Source organism: Pseudophryne corroboree, chromosome 1 (assembly GCF_028390025.1).
Source record: "Pseudophryne corroboree isolate aPseCor3 chromosome 1, aPseCor3.hap2, whole genome shotgun sequence".
In the NCBI taxonomy this organism is placed as follows: domain Eukaryota; kingdom Metazoa; phylum Chordata; class Amphibia; order Anura; family Myobatrachidae; genus Pseudophryne; species Pseudophryne corroboree.
The window spans coordinates 812,912,391-812,936,958 of NC_086444.1; the positions used below are offsets into that span (position 1 = coordinate 812,912,391).

Genomic DNA, 24,568 nt, shown 5'->3' on the forward strand with positions numbered 1-24,568 from the left:
ACCTCTATGTCTGTCTGTTTTTACCCAGTTTTGTTCTATTACTGTTGTTCTAATTGTAAAGCGCAACGGAATATGCTGCGCTATATAAGAAACTGTTAATAAATAAAATAAATAAATAAATTCACATGTGAAAATAAGTTAGATGATCCAACCACTCCCAGCAGTATTGTGTCACTGTTGCTTGGAAAGAGACTTTCATTGCATACTTTAAAAATCTCTATCACAGAACATTGGAATTTTCACTCCGCTGTCATAAACTAATACAGTAGGATCGTAATTCACTATCTGCGAGATTTCTCTGCTCGGTCCTGGATCTAGGTACTTACCATCATCGACTGCCAGTATCTTCATGTGCGCGCTGGCTTTCATGACATTCCTATGCATCTAACTAGGACTCTTGACTGCGGTAACACACAGTTATTAGATCACACATAGTTTAGTAGGGGACTGAAATACCCATGATCTGTTTGCACTGAACATATACTGAATCTTTGGGGGGAATTGAATTTGCCATGGGACTTATCACCTGCAGTAAGCATGCGACTACCCCTGAGGATGCATAAAAGCAATTTTATACTTGCACCCTCCTGATATGCAAACATAAACTCACAATTACTAGTGCTTCCGTGGCTAGTAGCATGCCTACTGTGGGTGGTAATTGCATAGATCTGAGCACTTAACCCAGGAGCTATGGGTTACCTTCGTTAGCCGCAGGCTTTCCACTGGAAACAGTTGAATTACTCCGGGCACTTCACAGGAGTTAAAAGCCCACGTTAAGCAGCTCAGCTAATTGATTCCCCCCTATAATTTGAATCATTCAGTATTCATATTCTAGAGGGTTTTATTTATTGTACATTTTTTAACATAGTACATGTGATTATCAATAAATTGTTGCTTTTATATCTGTTCTCCGGGATAGCAAGTAATTCTTATTTAATGAATGTACACTCAGTGCTTCAATACAGTATATTGTATCTATTTGTTTGGGAATGTGTGTGACCGCCTTCCGAAGCGTCCACAATCTAAATGCAAATGCATCGGATCTAGGGTTGACACAGACGGACAGCGGCCGCATAAGCGGCAGGGTCTGAATGACACTCTGAGTCTCCTATATCCAAACTATGGAATGTATTGAGGGCGACTGAGTTTTTTTTATATCTTTGCAACTATGGAATGTATTGAGGGCGACTGAGTTTTTTTTATATCTTTGCTTTCTGATGGTTCAATATACACACCATTTGTTTAATGAACAAAATTATAAAAAAATGTATATAAATTATCTTCAGGCTGTGTGTAGAAGGTGTATATGAAACAAATTAATTTCTTGTCTGTATACAAACTTTGTATCATGCACAAAATTATTACAAAATATTGTACAAAATTACCTTCAGGCAATGTCTATAAGGTGTAACTGAAATATAAATGCATTCTGTTTTTAGACTTGAGTTCCATCTGCAAGATATCCCTACTTGCCTACTCTCCTGGAATGGCCAGGAGGCTCTCGGAAATCAGGTGGAAAGTCTCCCGCATCCCGCTCCCCCCTTTCACCCACAGCTTCATCCACTCACAAACAATACTGTAATACGGGGGGCGGGGCTACGACAATGCGATCGCACCTCCATCCCCAACACCGTGTCCTCCATGCCTCCTCTGTGCGACCTGGCTACTTCCTCTCATAGGCAGCAGCCATTAAGTAGGCAAGTATGAAGATATCTCATTATGATATGCAAATATTCCAAACTACGGAAAATCAGATATCTGGTCCCAATTATTTTGGGAGACTCAAATTGTATTTAAAAAGCACTTCAGTGGTGTCCTACACTCCATCACACCATATAAGGCTAAGGGAGAGACGGGTCCTACACACCATCACGCAGTGTAAGGCTAAGGGAGAGATGTAACCTACACACCATCACACAGTTTAAGGCTAAGGGAGAGACGGGTCCTACACACCATCACACCATGTAAGGCTAAGGGAGAGACGGGTCCTACACACCATCACACCGTGCAAGGCTAAGGGAAAGATGTGTCCTACACACCATCACACAGTTTAAGGCTAAGGGAGAGATGGGTCCTACACACCATCACACAGTGTAAGGCCAAGGGAGAAACGGGTCCTACACACCATCACACAGTGTAAGGCTAAGGGAGAGACGGGTCCTACACACCATCACACAGTGTAAGGCTAAGGGAGAGATGGGTCCTACACACCATCACACAGTGTAAGGATAAGGTAGAGACGGGTCCTGCACACCATCACACAGTGTAAGGCTAAGGTAGAGACGGGTCCTACAGACCATCACACAGTGTAAGGCTAAGGGAGAGACGGGTCCTACACACCATCACACAGTGTAAGGCTAAGGGAGAGACGGGTCCTACACACCATCACACAGTGTAAGGGGGGCATTATTTGTATCTGGAACTGCTGGGGGGATATTTCTTGTGTATCTGGCACCATGTGGGGGGCATTACTTCTGTATCTGGCACTATGCAGGGGGGCATTACTGTTACGAGGCCACACCCACTTTTGTGAGACCACACCCATTTTTCTAAAGCCACACCCACTTTCACTGGCATGCGCGCGTATTGGGGGGAGTGGGTAGCTCTTCTAGAGGTTTTATTTTCCAAAAGTAGCTCACACCCCAATTAAGGTTGGAGACCACTGGTCTATAACTAATGGCAGGTGGTTTCCACCATTGATGGTGGTGCCCGATGTTAAAAAACATCAGCAGTGGTCCAATGGCCGAGGTCTGCGCATGCGCACCACTCAGCCATCGATGGTACAGACTTTAATGGGCATTGCTACACAGTACTGTACACAACATCACAATACATTTAGGTGCCATCACTCAATTCCAGGGTGAACTCTGTATTCTCTGCCACACACCGCAGTGCGGGTCCTGTACACAGTGTACCAGAGTTGGCAAACCCGATGGTTTGTGTACAACACCGAGGGTGGGTGGAGTGCCCATGTGCAAAACAGGTCTTGTGTTGCCCCCAAGCCACAGCATAACCGACATACTGTACAAAGCCTCGAACAATCTGGCAATTAAATTTACATCTGAAATGGGGGCATAGGTTGATTCTCACTAATCCATGCCCTTTTTTGGGGGGGCACATTTAATACCCCAATATTCATGTCATGCTCTGCCAGCTGCTGCAGTGAATGGATGCTGTGTGCTGCATCCATTCACCAGAGCAGTAACAGCATGTCCTCCAACCTCCCCGCGGGACACTGCCGCCAGCGCCTGAGATAGCGCCCGTAACAGCGTGCCTGTCCCGCTAAAATCAGGATGGTTGGTAGGTATCGACATGGGGCATAATTCAGACCTCATCACTGCAACGGCAGCGATCGCAGCCTGAGGCCCTTTTGGTTGTGCCCACGCACGTGGGCACACCGTAAGATGCAAAAGCATCTCATTGCTGCGATTGCATCTGCGGCAGTCACGGGGCGGTAGGTGGCATGCCAGCGGCATTAGTACGCCGTTGGGGAAGCGTGGCTTGGACAATACAGGCGTGTCCAGACCCTTGGTCTGGACACCCTTGCTGGGGCAGGCTGCATGACATCACACGCAGCTGCTGCGACCCAGAACATGGCAGGTAGCCGCCTGCCAGCGCAGCTGTGCGATGCTTTTGACACCGGGATTCCGGCAGAAGAATGCCAGCAGGGTGGGCGAGCGCAACAAAGCCCCTTGCGGGCCTGCTTGCTCGCCAAACAGCGGGCTCAGAGGCTCGCTGCGCTGACCACAGGTTCTATTCCCACTCTGGGTGCTGTGGACACCCACAAGTGGGAATAGACCCTGTGGGTCGGCATTCCGTCTGCTGGCCTTTTTTTGCGTTTGGGATGCCGGCGTCGGCATGCTGGATGCCAGGATCCTAAGCGCCTGTAACATAACCGCATCCCGTTGCGATGGTGATCCGATGCTGAATCTGCAATGCCGGCACAAGTCGTCTTTTACCTTTGCATTAGCATATTTTTGCATAGCTGTTGCATTCAAAGACGCAATAGCGACGCAAACTGTGCCCATCTGGGAATCGTCCCCATTGTGTCACATAAGGTTACACAGAAAAACTCATCTTTCTGACTAGAATAGTAAGGATAACGTTTCCAGTCACTAAACATCTGACAGCAAAAAATATTTATATTATCCTAGTCGTGTCCACTCTGACCATGATTATAAAATCACCTCCAGTTATCATCTGGGAAAGATGCTGATTACCTAGTTCCCTCCTGTAGCCGTGATATAATGCTGCTATCAGGTGTCTCTGTAGTGTCAGGCTCAGCCTCGGTGTACGGAAGGGAGCTGCTCTGTGTGTGCGGCAGGTCCTGCATCTGTACACACCAGCAGTCAGGCAGACATACACACACATGTGCAGCAGCAGCAGGAGAGACACTTCCGGCCGAGAACTGTGCACATACAGAGCACGCAGCAACAGCAGCACTGGTGAGCGGCGTGTAATGTATCTGCTGCATGAACCATCCACAGGAATAGCAGCGGTGCCTGCACTCAGGCAGTAAGCGCGCAGCACACGGGGGCACCGGCAGAGATAGGCAGGCGGAACGCCGAGCCGAGGGAAGAGAGGACAACTGAGGACGGCGCACTCCTGCACCCGGAAGCCGCCTCTTATCCCCAGCCCAGTCCTGTGTGTGCCGGCTGTATATCAGGTACGCGGGTTCTGTGGCAGTAGGGCACACACATACCTCCCAACATGACCCTCTCCAGGAGGGACAGAATGCTCTGCTCCTGGACTTCCCTCTTAATCTATGATTGCCATCACCTGTGCTGAAACACCTTATCTTATCCAGTAACCTGTTCAAAACAGGTGCCAGCAATCATTAATTAAGAGAAGAGTCCAGAAGCAGGGCATCTTGACGAGGTTGAAGTTAGCTTCTTATTCGGCCAGCTTCTTATTCAAGCTCTAGCTTCTTATTCACTTCTTATTCGAACTCCAGCTTCTTATTCAGATCATTCAGTTTTGCAAGGGTTAATGAGTCTTGGGTAACAAATTTGACACCTGAAATAAACAGAGTAGGTTCCCTTACATATGACCCACTTGTATTTTGCCTTTCCCAATGCTGTTTTGGGCATGAAATACACTGGCAAAGTGGGCACACACACCATATTTTACCATTTTGAATAAGTAGCTGTAGTTTTGCAAGGGTTAACTAGGCTTGGGCCACAAATTTGACCCCCAAAAACAACAGAGGGTGGTCACTTGCATGTGAACCACTTGTATTTTGCCTGGCCCAACACTGTTTTGGGCATGAAATACACTGGCAAAGTGTGCACACACACACACACACCATATTTTACCATTTTCAATAAGTAGCTGTAGTTTTGCAAGGGTTAACCAGTCTTGGGCCACAAATTTGACACCTGAAATCAACAGAGGGTGGTCACTTACATATGACCCACTTGTATTTTGCTTGGCCCAATGCTGTTTTGGGCATGAAATACACTGGCAAAGTGGGCACACACACCATATTTTACCATTTTGAATAAGTAGCTGTAGTTTTGCAAGGGTTAACTAGGCTTGGGCCACAAATTTGACCCCCAAAAACAACAGAGGGTGGTCACTTGCATGTGAACCACTTGTATTTTGCCTGGCCCAACACTGTTTTGGGCATGAAATACACTGGCAAAGTGTACACACACACACACACACCATATTTTACCATTTTCAATACGTAGCTGTAGTTTTGCAAGGGTTAACCAGTCTTGGGCCACAAATTTGACACCTGAAATCAACAGAGGGTGGTCACTTACATATGACCCACTTGTATTTTGCTTGGCCCAACGCTGTTTTGGGCATGAAATACACTGGCAAAGTGGGCACACACACCATATTTTTGAATAACTAGCTGTAGTTTTGCAAGGGTTAACTAGTCTTGGGCCACAAATTTGACACCTGAAATCAACAAAGCGTGGTCCCTTACATATGACCCACTTGTACTTTGCTTGGCCCAACACTGTTTTGGGCATGAAATACACTGGCAAAGTGGGCACAAACACCATATTTTGTTCCTAGTTCCGAAACCGAATGGATCCTCCCGGCCCATTCTAAACCTCAAGTCTTTGAACAATTTTGTGAAGGTTTCCAAGTTCCGTATGGAAACCCTTCACTCTATTGTTCTGGCTTTGGAGCCCATAGACTATATGGTATCCAGTGATCACGCTGAGCCCAAAAAAAAAGTGGGTCCCAGGAACCCCTCACTTTTGAAAATTGGGGTCCTACCGGTCTTTTTCTGGGTCCCATCGGAATGAAGGTTCTTTTAAACTTAATCTTGTTGGACACTACAAAACTGTTGCAAGGTGGGGGGATGGGGTGACAGTGCTGCTGGGCTGTGTAGCATGCAGGACACCCTGCACCAGAGGTATAACTAGACATTTTGGTGCCATTAGGCAGAAAGTGAATTGGTGTCCCACCTCCCAGACTGCAAAGTATAGGCAATGCGCGCCGAAGGTGCGCCACAAAATTTTAGAGGCGTGGCTTCATGGGGAAGGGGCGTGACCACATAATAGTGCCAATTCACATTACGCCACACAGTAGTGCCGCTAATACACATTGCACCAGGTAGAACCTCCTATGCACACTGCGCCAGGTAGAGCACTTTATACATATTATGCCAGGTATAGCACGTTATACACAATGCACCAGGTACAGCACGTTATACACAATGCACCAGGTACAGCACGTTATACACAATGCACCAGGTACAGCACGTTATACAATTTGCACCAGGTACAGCACGTTATACAATTTGCTCCAGGTACAGCATGTTATACACTGTGCACCAGGTAGAGGACTTATACACATTGCGCCAGGTAGAACACGTTATACACATTGCGCCAGTTATTGCACGTTATACACATTGCGCCAGTTAGAGCACGTTATACACATTGCGCCAGGCAGAGCACGTTATACACACTGTGCCAGTTAGAGCGCGTTATACACAGTGCGCCAGGTAGAGCACGTTATACAATTTGCACCAGGTACAGTACGTTACACACTTTGCACCAGGTACAGTACGTTTTACACTTTGCACCAGGTAGAGGACTTATACAAATTGCACAAGGTACAGCACGTTATACACTTTGCACCAGGTAGAGGACTTATACAAATTGCACAAGGTTGAACACGTTATACACATTGCGCCAGTTATTGCACATTATACACATTGCACCAGTTAGAGCGCGTTATACACAATGCACCAGGTAGAGCGCGTTTATACAATTTGCACCAGGTACAGCACGTTATACACTTTGCACCAGGTAGAGGACTTATACAAATTGCGCCAGGTAGAACATGTTATACACATTGCGCCAGTTAGAGCACGTTATACACATTGCGCCAGGCAGAGCACGTTATACACACTGCGCCAGGCAGATGGCGTTATACACACTGCGCCCGGTAAAGCACGTTATACACAATGCGCCTGGTAAGAGCACTGAGGCACACTGCGCCTGGTAAGAGCACTGAGGCACACTGCACCAGGTAAGAGCACTGAGGCACACTGCACCAGGTAAGAGCACTGAGGCACACTGCACCAGGTAAGAGCACTGAGGCACACTGCACCAGGTAAGAGCACTGAGGCACACTGCACCAGGTAAGAGCACTGAGGCACACTGCACCAGGTAAGAGCACTGAAGCCCGGGGCGTAGCGGACACAGAGAGGGAGACAGGGAACGCACCACACGTGCAGGGATCGGCGTCCTCCGTGATCTAGTGGGTAAAGCTGGGCTTTGTGACTGGGGCTTCCCGTGGTGCCATCTGAGGCAGTGGCCGCGCTACCGCTCTTGCTCCGAGGGGTTGAACACCTCAAAGCAAGCGCGACCACCGCGGGAAGCCCCAGTCACAAAGCCCAGCTTTACCCACTAGATCACGGAGGACGCCGATCCCTGCACATTGCCAGCACCTCTCAGAGTCCCTCTCCCCCCCCCCCCACCCTCCGTAACCCATCCCGCACTACTCTTCACTCACCGACACCGAGTCACCCGGCCTCCGCAAGCAGCCAGGCGCCAAAGAGGAGGGGAAACTGGCTCCACCTCCTCTTTATATCATTCAGCCCGCGGCCAGCTTGTAAGTTAAACAAATCCCCCTTAGGAATTGGCTAATGAAGAGCGCGTCCCCGGGGACCCTCCCACTTTGTAAACTGGTGTCCCATGTCTTCAAAAACGGGTAAAAAACGCGCCATAGCGCATTTTTGCGATCACTGGTATCTATGGACACACAGGAAACTTACCTACATATACCTATTGCCATATCACATCAACAAAACCTGCGGTTTGCTATTGGCAACCTACATTATCAATTCCAAGCCTTACCTTTTTGCCTGACCACGGCTCCGCAAATCTTCAACAAGGTCATGGCGGTTATTACTGCCCTACTCCGCCGTTAGGGTATCAGGATCCCACCAGGTCTGGACGATTTGTTTATCCTGGGAAACTCCCCAGAGGTTCTCCTCTGTCATCTGGAACTGACGGTCCAATTTCTGCAAGCCCACGGGTGGCTCATCAACTGGAAGAAATCCTCCCTGGTCCCTGCTCAGAGCATGGTGCACCTGGGGGCATTGTTGGACACTCTCAACCAACAGTTGTTCTAGTCTCAGGAGAAGGTCCTGAAGCCTCAGGACAGTATACAATACTTCCTTTCTCGCCCATGAGTGTCGATACACTCGGCGATGCAAGTACTAGGCCTCATGGTGTCGGCTTTGGACATGGTGGAGTATGCTCAGTTTCACTCTTGCCCTCTGCAGAAGCTAATCCTTGCCAAGTGGGACGGCCTGCCTCACCGGATCAGATCTCACATGATATCCTTGACTCCAGAGATTCGTCTGTCACTGACCTGGTGGCTACAGGACCAACAATTGAGCAGGTGCCGTCCCTTCTGGATCTCCAACTGGGTCCTTCTGACGACGGATGCCAGTCTGTGGGGTTGGGGTGCAGTGTTGGAACTACATTCTCTTCAGGGTCGGTGGACCAGGGAGGAATCTCTCCTCCCGATAAATATTCTGGAGTTGCAGGCAGTGTTCAATGCTCTGAAACTTGCCCTGACTCTGGTACAGAACAGGCCTTTTCAAGTACAATTGGACAATGCTACCACGGTGGCGTACATAAACCATCAAGGCGGCACTCGAAGCCGCATGGCAATGTTGGAAGTGTCAAAGATCCTTCACTGGGCGGAACGTCATCTGCCAGCCATATCGGCAGTGTTCATTCTGGGGGTCCTCAACTGGAAAGCGGACTTCCTCAGTCGTCAGGACATACACGCCAGAGAGTGGAGCCTTCATCCTGAAGTATTTCAACTCCTAGTAGACAAGTGGGGTCTACCAGATGTAGACATGATTGCGTCTCGACACAATGAGAAGGTTACGGTCTTCGGAGCAAGAATAAGGGATCCTCAAGCAGCGTTCGTGGACACACTGGCAATTCCATGGAACTTTTGGCTGCCGTACGTGTTCCCTCCGGTGTCACTCCTGCCCAGGGTAATAAGGAAGTTCAAGCAAGAAGGAGGAATCCTACTTCTACTCGCTCCAGCATGTCCCAGAGTACATTGCTTCTCAGACCTACAGGGTCTCTCGATAGAGCGTCCTCTTCTACTTCCACAATGCCCAGACCTCCTAGTTCAGGGCCCCTGTGTCTACTAGGATTTGGCCCGTCTGGCTTTGACAGCGTGGCTCTTGAAGCTTCCGTCCTGAGTGCCAAAGTTTTTTTTCTGAGGCGGCCATTCAAACGATGTTGAAAGCCTGTAAACCAGCTTCGGCTCGGATTTATTATAGAGTCTGGAATTCTTACTTCACCTGGTCTGCGGCTAAGAATTATGATGCATACAAGTTCAGTACTGCAAAACTTTTGGCATTCCTGCAACAGGGCCTGGACTTAGGCCTTCGTCTGGCCTCCCTCAAGGTTTATATTTCAGCCTTGTCGATATGGATTCAGAGAAAAATTGCGTCTCTGCCTGACGTTCATACTTTCACTCAGGGTGTTCTAAGGATTCAACCTCCCTATGTCCCTTCGGTGGCTCCTTGGGATTTGTCTGTTGTTCTAGATGCCCTGCATGAGGCTACGTTTGAACCTCTTGAGTCTGTGGACCTTAAGTGGCTTACGCTTAAGGTCTTGTTTTTGCTGGCTATTGCCTCTGCTAGACGGGTTTCGGACTTGGGTACCTTGTCATGTCGGTCACACTTTCTGTTTTTTCACTGTGACCGTGCGGTTCTTAGAACTCGCCCTGGTTATTTACCTAAGGTGTCATCTTTCCACCTTAGCCAAGAGATTGTGGTTCCGGCCTTTATCTCTCCTGATTTGTCCTCCAAAGAGCGGTATTTGGATGTGGTACGGGCTCTCCGTATCTACGTGAAGAGAACCGCTTCCCTTAGGAGATCAGATTCTCTATTTGTTCTTTTTGGTTTTCATAAGCGTGGCTGGCCTGCTAATAAGTAGAACATGGCCAGATGGATTAGAATGGTGATTGCACAAGCTTATGTACAGGCTGGTCTTCCAGCTCCTGCAACTATCAAGGCCCATTCTACTCGTGCTGTTGGACCTTCTTGGGCGGCCTGCCGTGGCGCCTCCCTCGAAAAATTGTGCAAGGCGGCTACGTGGTCCTAAGTGAACACGTTCATTAGGTTCTATGTCTTTGATACTTCCGCCTCCCTGGATGCTTTCTTTGGACGCGGGTTTCTTGTGCCCGCTACACTGCATCCCCACCCATGAGGAACTGCTTTAGGACATCCCCGATGTTATTCCCTGTGGAATACTAGTGTACCCAGCTGCAGAAAAGGAGATTTATGGAAAGAACTTATCCTTTGTTAAATCTCTTTAGGCGAGGTACACTGGATTCCACAGGGCACCCACCCTGACGCACTTAGCTTCTTTGGGTTTGTATGGCATTAGCCGCTGGTACCTTCTCCTGTTGTGAGAATGTGGGTCTGTGTGGCTACTAACTGTTGTTATATCTTTTACCTGCTACTGCATTGGACTGGTTAACAAAACTGAGCTCCTGTGCATGCAGGCGGGGTTAATGAGGAGGCGGTGCAAGGCATCCTGGGAACAGTCAAAGCTTTAGCCTGTTGTTGCCTCGGATCAATATCCAACTCTACACCCCGATGTTATTCCCTGCGGAATCCAGTGTACCTCGCAGAAAGAGATTTAACAAAGTTAAGTTCTGAAAATAAATCTCCTTATTATCAGATTCTTATATATCTTATAAAATGGTAAAATATTGTGTGTGTGTGTGTGTGTGTGTGTGTGTGTGTGTGTGTGTGTGTGTGTGTGTGTGTGTCCACTTTGCCAGTGTATTTCATGCCCAAACCAGCGTTGGGCCAAGCAAAATACAAGTGGCTCACATGCAAGTGACCACCCTCTGTTGTTTTTGGGGGTCAAATTTGTGGCCCAAGACTAGTTAACCCTTGCAAAACTACAGCTACTTATTCAAAATTGCAATTTATAAAATGGTGTTTGTGCCCACTTTGCCAGTGTATTTCATGCCCAAAACAGCATTGGGCCAAGCAAAATACAACTGGGTCATATGTAAGTGACCACCCTCTGTTGATTTCAGGTGTCAAATTTGTGGCCCAAGACTGGTTAACCCTTGCAAAACTACAGCTACTTATTCAAAATGGTCAATTATGGTGTGTGTGCCCACTTTGCCAGTGTATTTCATGCCCAAAACAGTGTTGGGCCAGGCAAAATACAAGTGGTTCACATGCAAGTGAACACCCTCTGTTGTTTTTGGGGGTCAAATTTGTGGCCCAAGCCTAGTTAACCCTTGCAAAACTACAGCTACTTATTCAAAATGGTAAAATATGGTGTGTGTGCCCACTTTGCCAGTGTATTTCATGCCCAAAACAGCGTTGGACCAAGCAAAATACAACTGGGTCATATGTAAGTGACCACCCTCTGTTGATTTCAGGTGTCAAATGTGTGGCCCAAGACTAGCTAACCCTTGCAAAACTACAGCTACTTATTCAAAATGGTCAATTATGGTGTGTGTGCAAACTTTGCCAGTGTATTTCATGCCCAAACCAGCGTTGGGCCAAGCAAAATACAAGTGGGTCATATGTAAGTGACGACTCTCTGTTGATTTCAGGGGTAAAATTTGTGACCCAAGACTCATTAACCCTTGCAAAGCTAAATTTTCTGAATAAGAAGCTAGAGCTCGAATAAGAAGTGAATAAGAAGCTAACTTCAGCATTGTGGCATTTTGCCCCTCATGGAGAGGGTCATGTTGGGAGGTATGCACACATGAGGAGGCCAGGCACCTGCTGCCCACCCAGTCTGCTTTATTATTAAAGAGCCACTGTTATGCAGCACCTGCTGGCCGTGTATAGCTCCAGCCAATCAGCTCACAACTGTCATACATCAAACATGTGACAGTTGAGTGCTGATTGACTGGCACACCATTTATTGTATGCAACAGTTTCATCACTCACAATTAGTTTTATCACTCATTGATAAATGGGTCCCTTAGGGAGTTATGTACTAAGCATTGGAGAGAAATAAAATACCAGCCTATCAAGTTGGTTGGTACTTTATGATCGTCCACTTTATCTCTCAACAAGGCTTAGTACATAGACCCCATAGCCTTCTGAAATGATCTCACTGATGTCTTCCACTTTCTGGCACAAGTTATAAGAACCAGTGTTTTCTCAACCCAGTTTCTCAGGACCATTACGCAGAGGTGGTCAAAGCATCAATTGACACTGGATTAGTTGATCGCGGTGGGCGTTCTACAGCAGCCAATAAGAATCGGGCTAATTCTTATTGGACTGCTGCGCCAAACTGAAACCGCCGCTGTCAGCGAAAGCCGTGGTTGTCACTGTAACAGCATAGCCAAAAGGAATTGGTCTGATTTGTATTGGTTGAGGCCGTCACAAGTGACAGCCTCCAATTCACCGGTGCCAGCTGCAGTCAGAGAGGGATAAAGGGGGCACAGGGGCGGGGCCGGCTAGGTGGCACACTGCTGCTAATGACGGGACCCTGCAGCAATAAAGACTGGCGGCCATGGCGGCAACAACAGCCTCCTGCTGTCAAGTCTGCTCGCATAGTGCTTTGGAGTCACTAAGGCTATTGCTGGACTGCCATGGCTGAGGGCAGAGGAGGACTGGGAGCTACTCTCCCTGACAGGTGAGGTCAGTTTTTTTGTAGGAGGCTGGGGCAATTTAGTGTATCGGTTTTTGTTTTTTTGGGGGGAGGGGGTGGGGGCAATGTATTTTTCTTGTTTTTTTTTTTCCTGTGGGGTACCATATGTTTTGGGTTTTACCTGTGGAGGACAGTGTGTGTGTTTTTCCTGTTGGGGCCATTGTGTGATTTCCGTGTGTATTACCCACATTTTACACATCACCAGGTGATCTGGAAAGCATGAGCTGTTTGAAGTCTTGAGGACTGAGTTTGAGCACCCCCGATGAGAAATAAAAATGATGTATTAATAATTTTTCAAAAATACTGCTTTTGATTACCATTAGAAAAAAAGACAGTGACTATTGCCATAGGGACCATGCCACTAAGGAAAGAATATACTCTAATCTACAACTTTATATACCCTAATCCAGTGGTTCCCAAACTTTTTTGAATCACGGTGCCCTAGAGTATCAAAATTTTACTCACGGCACCCCTCGGCCAAAAGTTTCTTATTGAGAAATTTAGAAAGAAAGCTTAAAATGAAGTAAATTATGTTTATGTTATCCTTATGTCAATTATGTGGTGAGGGACAGGATGCATGTCTGTTTATCCACATATGTTATGATTGACAGCCACCAGCACTGGTTTTGCCTATTACTTTGACCATAAATTGAATTGGTCCTGGACAAACTAACCCGTGGCACTCCTGCAAGTGTCCTGAGACATCCCAGGGTGCCACGGCACACAGTTTGAGGACCACTGCCCTAATCTACAACCTTAATGTAACTGCACTTTATTTTTTCCAGGCACTTATATGATTTGGAAAATTATGAAGTTAAAATAACTATTGAGGTCAAAGTAATGTGCAATTTTATCCTATTAGATACTGACCTGGGATGCAACAGATAATCCGTAATGTGTGACTTTATTAATGCGTATAGTAGAGCAGTGATTCTCAAACTTTTCTTCAGCCAAGACACACTGAAGACTGACCTCCAGATATGTGACACACAATTTCCAACCGAGGAGCAGGCACATCCCTAATGATTTTGTGCACTGAGTGGTCACATGTTTTACATAATAAGTGTATACGTAAAACATTAGCTTTGCTAAGTGTTAATCAAAGTTGACCCTTCTTTGTATTTACAGACATATGCACTTATAGTGTATCATTAAGTGGCAAAATAAAAAAATGTTCCATTATCCCAGCAGATTTTCTTCCTGTTTCTTTTTATATTTAGGAGAAAGATCTTTATAAAATTATGTGTTATATTGACAAAAATCCCACTAACCTGATTAGACACACTAACTAAGGGGACATGTACTAATCAGTGAGAAAAGTGGAGAAGTGAGCTCAGGGAGAAGTTGCCCATGGCAACCAATCGGCATTTATGTAACATTTAAAATTTTCATACTACAAAAGTATACAGAGCAGGTTGATTGGTTGCCATGGACAACTTCTCCACTTTTATCACTGCTTAGTACATGTCCTCCTCTATCACATGAACGTGCATTATTTCCCAACGGCCGCTCACCTTCCAGCATAAACACATTCCTGATCTACTTCCCCTGTTCTCTTTCCACCTACCCCAACTCTATCCACCCATACACAAAAACCCCTACTGTTCATATAGTACCCACCCAAAGCCCACATACCCAGCAGTCCTTTATATGTAACCATGTAAAAACAACCAGTTGCACAGTGATAGTTTTCACTCTAGGATGAACAGCGGGCAGGGTGCAGTCGGTGAAATAGGGCACTTATGTGTGCACCCAGAAAAGAGGTTTGATCTCCCAGCCAGGGGATGTGGCATTGTGGCACTTCCCTAATTCATCACTCTTGGAGGTGTGCCCAGTGCTTACAGAGGTGCTCAGTTGCCCTCAGGTCCTCCAGGCACTGTGAATAGATGGTGGGCGGCGGTGGCAGAGGGCAGGCTGTTTCATCAGGGTGCTGCCGTAAAGGCAGGGGGCATTTCTCTGACGTCCTAGTGGATGCTGGGAACTCCGTAAGGACCATGGGGAATAGCGGCTCCGCAGGAGACTGGGCACAAAAGTAAAGCTTTAGGACTACCTGGTGTGCACTGGCTCCTCCCCCTATGACCCTCCTCCAAGCCTCAGTTAGATTTTTGTGCCCGGCCGAGAAGGGTGCACACTAGGGGCTCTCCTGAGCTTCTTAGTGAAAGTTTAGTTTTAGGTTTTTTATTTTCAGTGAGACCTGCTGGCAACAGGCTCACTGCACCGAGGGACTAAGGGGAGAAGAAGCGAACCTACCTAAGTGGTGGTAGCTTGGGCTTCTTAGGCTACTGGACACCATTAGCTCCAGAGGGACCGAACACAGGCCCAGCCTCGGAGCTCGGTCCCAGAGCCGCGCCGCCGGCCCCCTTACAGAGCCAGAAGCAAGAAGAGGTCCGGAAAAATCGGCGGCAGAAGACATCAGTCTTCAACAAGGTAGCGCACAGCACTGCAGCTGTGCGCCATTGTTACTCAGGCACACTTCACACTTCGGTCACTGAGGGTGCAGGGCGCTAAGGGGGGGCGCCCTGAGCAGCAATGTAAACACCTTGGCTGGCATAAATACACCACATATAACCCCCAGGGCTATATGGATGTATTTTAACCCCTGCCAGAACTCACCAAAAAGCGGGAGAAAAGGCCGCCGAGAAGGGGGCGGAGCCTATCTCCTCAGCACACGGGCGCCATTTTCCATCACAGCTCCGCTGGAAGGACGTCTCCCTGACTCTCCCCTGCAGTCCTGCACTACAGAAAAGGGTAAAAAAGAGAGGGGGGCACTAATTTGGCGCAGTTTTAATACTAACAGCAGCTATAAAGGGAAAAGCACATTTTATAGTGGTATTCCTGTCTATATATAGCGCTCTGGTGTGTGCTGGCATACTCTCCCTCTGTCTCCCCAAAGGGCTAGTGGGGTCCTGTCCTCTATCAGAGCATTCCCTGTGTGTGTGCGGTGTGTCGGTACGATTGTGTCGACATGTTTGAGGAGGAAAATGAGATGGAGGCGGAGCAATTGCCTATTATAGAGTTGTCACCCCCTAGGGAGTCGACACCTGAGTGGATGAGCTTATGGAAGGAATTGCGTGACAGTGTCAGCTCTTTACGACAGACAGTTGACGACATGAGACAGCCGGCTACTCAGCTTGTGCCTGTCCAGGGGTCTCAAACGCCATCAGGGGCTTTAAAACGTCCGTTACCTCAAATGGCAGACACAGACACGGATACTGACTCCAGTGTCGATGATGAGGAGACAAACGTGACTTCCACTAGGGCCACACGTTACATGATTGAAGCAATGAAAAATGTATTGCATATCTCTGATAATACAAGTACCACTAAAAAGGGTATTATGTTTGGTGAGAAAAAACTGCCTGTAGTTTTTCCTGTATCCGAGGAATTAAATGAAGTGTGTGATGAGGCGTGGGTTTCCCCCGATAAAAAACTGATAATTCCTAAAAGGTTATTGGCATCGTACCCTTTCCCGCCAGAGGATAGGGCACGTTGGGAAACACCCCCTAGGGTGGATAAAGCGCTCACACGCTTGTCTAAACAGGTAGCACTACCCTCTCCTGATACGGCCGCCCTAAAGGAACCTGCCGATAGAAAGCAGGAGAATATCCTAAAATGTATATACACTCACACGGGTGTTATACTGCGACCAGCAATCGCCTCAGCCTGGATGTGCGGTGCGGGCGTGGCGTGGTCGGATTCCCTGACTGAAAATATTGATACCCTAGATAGGGACAGTATATTACTGACTATAGAGCATTTGAAAGATGCATTTTTATATATGCGTGATGCACAGAGGGATATTTGCCGACTGGCATCAAGAGATAGCGCGCTGTCCATTTCTGCAAGAAGAGGTTTATGGACGCGGCAGTGGTCAGGTGATGCGGATTCTAAAAGGCACATGGAAGTATTGCCTTATAATGGGGAGGAGTTATTTGGGGTAGGTCTATCAGACCTGGTAGCCACGGCAACTGCTGGAAAATCCTCATTTTTACCCCAGGTAGCTTCTCAACCTAAGAAGACGCCGTATTATCAGACGCAGTCCTTTCGGCCCCATAAGGGCAAGCGGGCAAAAGGCGCCTCATTTCTACCCCGTGGCAGAGGGAGAGGAAAAAGGCTGCAGCAAACAGCCAGTTCCCAGGAACAAAAGCCCTCTCCCGCCTCCGCAAAGTCCTCAGCATGACGCTGGGGCTTTACAAGCGGACTCAGGCACGGTGGGGGCCCGTCTCAAGAAATTAGAGACGTCTCCCCCTCGCCGTTTCATAAAGTCTGCTTTACCGACATCTCCCTCAGACAGGGAGGCAGTATTGCAAGCCATTCACAGGCTGTATTCCCAGCAGGTGATAATCAAGGTACCCCTCCTGCAACAGGGAAAGGGGTACTATTCCACACTATTTGTGGTACCGAAGCCGGACGGCTCGGTGAGACCAATTTTAAATCTAAAATCCTTGAACACTTACATACAAAGGTTCAAATTCAAGATGGAGTCACTCAGAGCAGTGATTGCAAACCTGGAAGAAGGGGACTATATGGTCTCTCTGGACATCAAAGATGCTTACCTACATGTCCCAATTTACCCTTCTCCAAGGGTACCTCAGGTTTGTGGTACAGAACTGTCACTATCCGTTTCAGACGCTGCCGTTTGGATTGTCCACGGCACCCCGGGTCTTTACCAAGGTAATGGCCGAAATGATGATACTCCTTTGAAAGAAGGGAGTTTTAGTTATCCCTTACTTGGACGATCTCCTGATAAGGGCAAGATCCAGGGAACAGTTGGAAGTCGGGGTAGCACTATCTCAGATAGTGCTGCGGCAGCACGGTTGGATTCTCAATATTCCAAAATCGCAGCTGATCCCGACGACACGCCTTCTATTCCTAGGGATGATCCTGGACACAGTCCAGAAAAAGGTGTTTTCTCCCGGAGGAGAAAGCCAGGGAGTTATCCGAACTAGTCAGAAACCTCCTAAAACCAGGCCAAGTGTCAGTGCATCAGTGCACAAGGGTCCTGGGAAAAATGGTGGCTTCCTACGAAGCAATTCCATTCGGCAGATTCCACGCAAGAACTTTCCAGTGGGACCTGCTGGACAAATGGTCCGGATCGCATCTTCAGATGCATCAGCGGATAACCCTGTCACCAAAGACAAGGGTGTCTCTCCTGTGGTGGTTGCAGAGTGCTCATCTTCTAGAGGACCGCAGATTCGGCATTCAGGACTGGGTCCTGGTGACCACGGATGCCAGCCTGCGAGGCTGGGGAGCAGTCACACAGGGAAGAAATTTCCAGGGCTTGTGGTCAAGCCTGGAGACATCACTTCACATAAATATTTTGGAGCTAAGGGCCATTTACGATGCCCTAAGCCAAGCAAGACCTCTGCTTCAAGGTCAGCCGGTGCTGATCCAGTCGGACAACATCACGGCAGTCGCCCACGTAAACAGACAGGGCGGCACAAGAAGCAGGAGGGCAATGGCAGAAGCTGCAAGGATTTTTCGCTGGGCGGAAAATCATGTGATAGCATTGTCAGCAGTGTTCATTCCGGGAGTGGACAACTGGGAAGCAGACTTCCTCAGCAGGCACGACCTCCACCCGGGAGAGTGGGGACTTCACCCAGAAGTCTTCCACATGATTGTAAACCATTGGGAAAAACCAAAGGTGGACATGATGGCGTCCCGCCTAAACAAAAAATTGGACAGGTATTGCGCCAGGTCAAGGGACCCTCAGGCAATAGCTGTGGACGCTCTGGTAACACCGTGGGTGTACCAGTCAGTGTATGTGTTCCCTCCTCTTCCTCTCATACCAAAAGTACTGAGAATTATAAGACGGAGGGGAGTAAGAACTATACTCGTGGCTCCGGATTGGCCAAGAAGGACTTGGTACCCGGAACTTCAAGAGATGCTCACGGAGGACCCGTGGCCTCTACCTCTAAGAAGGGACCTGCTCCAGCAAGGACCCTGTCTATTCCAAGACTTACCGCGGCTGCGTTTGACGGCAGGGCGGTTGAACGCCGGATCCTGAAGGAAAAAGGCATTCCGGATGAAGTCATCCCTACCCTGATCAAGCCAGGAAGGATGTAACCGCAAAGCATTATCACCGCATTTGGCGAAAATATGTTGCGTGGTGCGAGGCCAGTAAGGCCCCGATGGAGGAATTTCAACTAGGTCGATTCCTGCATTTCCTGTAAACAGGAGTGTCTATGGGCCTAAAATTGGGGTCCATTAAGGTTCAAATTTCGGCCCTGTCAATTTTCTTCCAGAAAGAACTAGCTTCACTACCTGAAGTTCAGACGTTTGTAAAAGTGGTACTGCATATACAGCCTCCTTTTGTGCCTCCAGTGGCACCTTGGGATCTCAATGTAGTTTTGGGGTTCCTAAAGTCACATTGGTTTGAACCACTTGAATCTGTGGAGTTAAAATATCTCACATGGAAAGTGGTCATGTTGTTGGCCCTGGCCTCGGCCAGGCGCGTGTCAGAATTGGCGGGCTTTATCCTGTAAAAGCCCTTATCTGATCTTCCATTCAGACAGGGCGGAATTGAGGACTCGTCCTCATTTTCTCCCTAAGGTGGTTTCAGTGTTTCATCTGAACCAACCTATTGTGGTACCTGCGGCTACTAGTGACTTGGAGGACTCCAAGTTGTTGGACGTAGTCAGGGCCTTGAAAATATATGTTTCCAGGACGGCTGGAGTCAGGAAATCTGACTCGCTGTTTATCCTGTATGCACCCAACAAGCTGGGTGCTCCTGCTTCTAAGCAGACTATTGCTCGTTGGATTTGTAGTACAATTCAGCTTGCACATTCTCTGGCAGGCCTGCCACAGCCAAAATCTGTAAAAACCCATTCCACAAGGAAGGTGGGCTCATCTTGGGCGGCTGCCCGAGGGGTCTCGGCATTACAACTTTGCCGAGCAGCTACTTGGTCAGGGGCAAACACGTTTGCTAAATTCTACAAATTTGATACCCTGGCTGAGGAGGACCTGGAGTTCTCTCATTCGGTGCTGCAGAGTCATCCGCACTCTCCCGCCCGTTTGGGAGCTTTGGTATAATCCCCATGGTCCTTACGGAGTTCCCAGCATCCACTAGGACGTCAGAGAAAATAAGAATTTACTTACCGATAATTCTATTTCTCGTAGTCCGTAGTGGATGCTGGGCGCCCATCCCAAGTGCGGATTGTCTGCAATACTTGTACATAGTTATTGTTACAAAAATCGGGTTATTATTGTTGTGAGCCATCTTTCCAGAGGCTCCTCTGTTATCATACTGTTAACTGGGTTCAGATCACAGGTTATACGGTGTGATTGGTGTGGCTGGTATGAGTCTTACCCGGGATTCAAAATCCTTCCTTATTGTGTACGCTCGTCCGGGCACAGTATCCTAACTGAGGCTTGGAGGAGGGTCATAGGGGGAGGAGCCAGTGCACACCAGGTAGTCCTAAAGCTTTACTTTTGTGCCCAGTCTCCTGCGGAGCCGCTATTCCCCATGGTCCTTACGGAGTTCCCAGCATCCACTACGGACTACGAGAAATAGAATTATCGGTAAGTAAATTCTTATTTTTTTCATTTTAAAATGTTCCATATTCTTTCATATATCACTTGTTGAAATATTTTGCAATCCCATAATGCATCAGGAAATCTTTTGGCTACTACTTTTGACCACTCTGTGCCTTAATGATCTTGTGAACACGCTACAGGGTATCGGTATTTTGTTTATTGATCATGTTGTTTGTTGTTGTTGTTTTGTTTTTTAAATATTAATAATGATCTCTTCTTTGTTATGAAAATTGAATAAATGCAATCCTCATGGCGATGTATTGATAAAATGATTGGATATCGTCCATTAATCATTCAATCAGCTTTATCGATATAATGCACTGTGCAGTATCTTATTATCAGCATAATTAATTCTGGATTTATTTTAAATATATACCGTAATGTATGTGTAATTTTTATGAAATTATATTTAAGAGAAGTAATGTGTATTTTTTGCTATATCTATAATGAATACTAGCAACTAGAATAATATTTTAAATTTTAGTATTTACGTTCTTTTTTTATTATGTAATTCCCCATTGTATATTATATTTCTAAGGCTGGGTTCACGTTAGATATATCGTTCCGATCAAAATGATATATCGCCTATATCGTCTAGTCAGTGCTGGCCCGAGTTTACATTTTTTGGTAAGCAAATCTAGAGTTTGGCGCCCCTTCATGGGATAAACTTTATAAAGAGACAACATGCGCTTAGCAAAAAGGGGTGTGATCTCACAAGGAAGGGGCTGACCACACAATAGTACTCCCAAGGGTACAGAGAGGTTGTGGGTGACAGGGGGATAGTAGGTGACTGGGGAGGCACTGTTATAGTGGAAATCGGTGGCAGAAGAAGGCAGTAGGTGGCAAACTAGCATGCGCTAGTACAGTTGAGTATCCCTTATCCAAAATGCTTGGGACCAGAGGTATTTTGGATATCGGATTTCTCCGTATTTAGGAATAATTGCATACAATAATGAGATATCATGGTGATTGGACCTATGTATAAGCACAGAATGCATTTATGTTATATATACACCTTATACACACAGCCGGAAGGTAATTTTAGACAATATTTTTTGTAACTTTGTTCATTGAACAAAGTGTATCTAGATTCACACAATTAATTTATGTTTCATATACACCTTATACACACAGCCTGAAGGTCTTCTAATACAATATTTTTAATAACTTTGTGTATTAAACAAAGTTTGTGCACATTGAGCCATCAAAAAACAAAGGTTTCACTATCTCACTCTCACTCAAAAAAGTCCGTATTTCGGAATATTCCGTATTTCGGAATATTTGGATATGGGATACTCAACCGTACCAGGAATGCAGGGTGCTTTCCTTGCCCTAAAATAGCGCCCGCAGCATGCAACCCTGTCCCAAGGCTTTCTCTCCCCTGCTCCCGCTCACGTCACCCCACGGTTCGGGCTCTCTCTGTGGGCAGTATGACAGTGGTGCGTGCCTTGTACTGTCCGTGAGCTCATCTCAGGAGGAGGCAGCGTTCAGCTATCAGTCCAGGGTAGGGAAAGGCAGTGGCTGCGTACCCAGAGTAATGGTTGTGCTGGCCCTGGTGACAGCTGTGGGTAAAAGGGAGAGAATGACAGTAGTGGGTGACAGGGAGAGGGTGATGCCACTGAGAGGGTGACGGCAGTGGTTGACACCAGGGAGAGGGTGGCGAGTGGATGACAGCAGTGCAGTGACGGGGAGAGGGTGACGCGTGGGAGTGGGTGACACTGTGAGGGTGACGCCAGGAAGAGGATGACAGGAAGACAGTATTGGGTGACAGGGAGAGGGAGACAGCAGTGGTGTGATAGGGAGAGGGTGACAGCAGTGGGAGACGCCAGGGAGAGGTCACCAGCAGTTAATTTAGATCATTGGAATGCAGTGGTCTGTATTCTGACCACCAGCATCCCGACATCGGCATATCCAACCCAACCCTAACAGACAGGGTCGGGCACACTGGCACACGGGATAATAACACATCCAGAGCTAGCACCAGCTCCCCTGCTATACACATACAGATGTAGCTATGGTGAGGACATGTTACATGTATTTGGATGTGAGTATCCTGTACATCGTACCTGCACCATGATGACCAGCCGCAGCAACTCTGTGGAGATGCAGTCCCTGCGCTTCTTGCAGGAGGCGCAGTCTCTTTCAGCGTACTTGGCCCGGTAGAGGCTGCCAGAGAGTCATCGGCCATGGCTGTGTGTGGGGAGCGGAGGGGAGGAGCTGGAGACACCTGGAGCTGCAACTCGCCGTGCCCGGCGCCATGCTGTTGACATGCACAGGCCATTCACCGTCAGATTGCTTTGGCCTGGTGAGGCAGGTCCTGGTAAGGGGAGCAGAGCGGGGGAGACAGATTTTCAGTCAGCGGTGCCGCCTGGGACAAGGAGGGTTTAATATCCGTATCTCTGGATTCAGGAGCTACATACAATGAAGGTGCATACATACTGGACGTTTTTGCCCAGCGTGTATACATAGCGATGATCGCTGATATCGCTGGGCTGAAAAGCGCTCAGTGCATACACACTAAGCGCTTTTCCCCCCTGCCCAGCGGGGGTGAGCGGCTTTCCATAGCAGGACGCTATGGAAAGCCGCTCACCCCGCCGTTCATCTACCGGTAATACCAGTAGATGAACGGCGGCCGCCAGCGATGAAGCGGGAGCACGCATCAGCGCTCATCGCTTGTGCATACACACTGGGCGGCTTTCAGCTGAAAGCAGCTCAACACACCAAAAGTGAGCTGCTTTCAGCTCAAAACCGCCCAGTATGTATGGGCCTTAAGGGATGCTTATAGTCATCTGTGACCAATGAGGAAAGGTCGGTAGAAAGGATACATTAGGTGTACTGTCACTTGTAATTCCTCAAAGAATAGTTTCTTTCTTTTACGTCCTAGAGGATGCTGGGGTCCACATTAGTACCATGGGGTATAGACGGATCCCTTGGGAGCCATGGGCACTTTAAGAGTTTAATAGTATGGGCTGGCTCCTCCCTCTATGCCCCTCCTACCAGACTCAGTTTAGGAAATGTGCCCGGTGGAGCTGGTCACAGCTAGGGGAGCTCCTAGGAATTATTTTAGTTTTTTATTTTATTAAAGAGTTAGGCACAGGGAGGCTGCTGGCAACAGCCTCCCTGCTTCGTGGGACTTAGGGGGGGGGGGGCAGTAGGATCCAACCCTCTGAGTTTAATGGCTCCTATCTCCGCTGACAGTACACTGAGCTCCTGAGGGTGTCGATCGCAAGCCCCCGAGGCGACCGCTCGCTCCCGCAGCACTGCCGCCGCCACCTAACAGAACCAGAAGACGTCAGTGGTGAGTAGGACGTAGGCAACCTGACAAGCAGGGAGCCGGTAAGAATGGCGGCATCAGAGTGGGTGCGCAGTGCTGATGCTGTGCTCCGGAGGGCCCAGAGGCACTGTTGTGCAGCACTGTGAGGGGAGCCCTGAGCCAGCGCAATACCCTTTCACTGGTCACAGAAGCTATCAGGGACACTGTACTGCTTCTAGCAACCATTACCTCAGGGTTGGTTCTAAATCGGAGTGGGGTAAGGGACCTCTGATGTCACCAGGGGGCGGAGCCATGTAACCAAGGGGAGGAGCCACGGCCGAACAGGGTACCCGAAATGTGCCCTCAGCGGGCTCGCTCCGCTTCGCTCGCCACCTGATTACTAAAGGTAATAGTTGGTGGCGTAAATAGTAGAGGAACTATCCTGCTGGCCTAGCTCCTCCCCCTTGTGTCATGGCTCCTCCCCCTGACGTAAAAGGTCCCTTAGGCCACTTGAATCTAACATCTAACATTACCTCAGGCCAGTATAATCTCTAGAAGTGCGGGAAGAAGCGCCATTTTGGGGGGGCGGAGCTTCTTCTTAGAGCGGATCCAGCACTCACCAGCGCCATTTTCTCCC

At 48.0% G+C, this 24,568-nt stretch overlaps 2 protein-coding genes across 7 annotated transcripts in view; one reads left to right on the forward strand and one right to left on the reverse strand.

The window, feature by feature from the left end:
- Positions 1-4,476, reverse strand: part of GSTCD (glutathione S-transferase C-terminal domain containing) — a 480,201-nt gene extending 475,725 nt beyond the window's left edge. For 2 of the 5 annotated variants that reach the window (XM_063919316.1, XM_063919310.1), the window contains exon 1: positions 4,221-4,306. Coding sequence is in view for 2 of the 5 variants with exons in the window: in XM_063919297.1 (XP_063775367.1) it covers positions 4,221-4,371 (151 nt within the window). In the remaining 3 variants the exon portion in view is untranslated. Of the gene's footprint in view, positions 1-4,220 lie in introns of all 5 variants that reach the window. The other 3 variants (XM_063919297.1, XM_063919322.1, XM_063919318.1) reach the window with 3 other exon arrangements.
- INTS12 (integrator complex subunit 12) overlaps positions 4,385-24,568 on the forward strand; it is a 77,542-nt gene continuing 57,358 nt past the window's right edge. The window contains exon 1 of one of the 2 annotated variants that reach the window (XM_063919335.1): positions 4,385-4,445. The gene's annotated coding sequence lies outside the window, so the exon portion shown is untranslated. Of the gene's footprint in view, positions 4,446-4,577; positions 4,667-24,568 lie in introns of those variants that run through there. The other variant, XM_063919328.1, reaches the window with a different exon arrangement.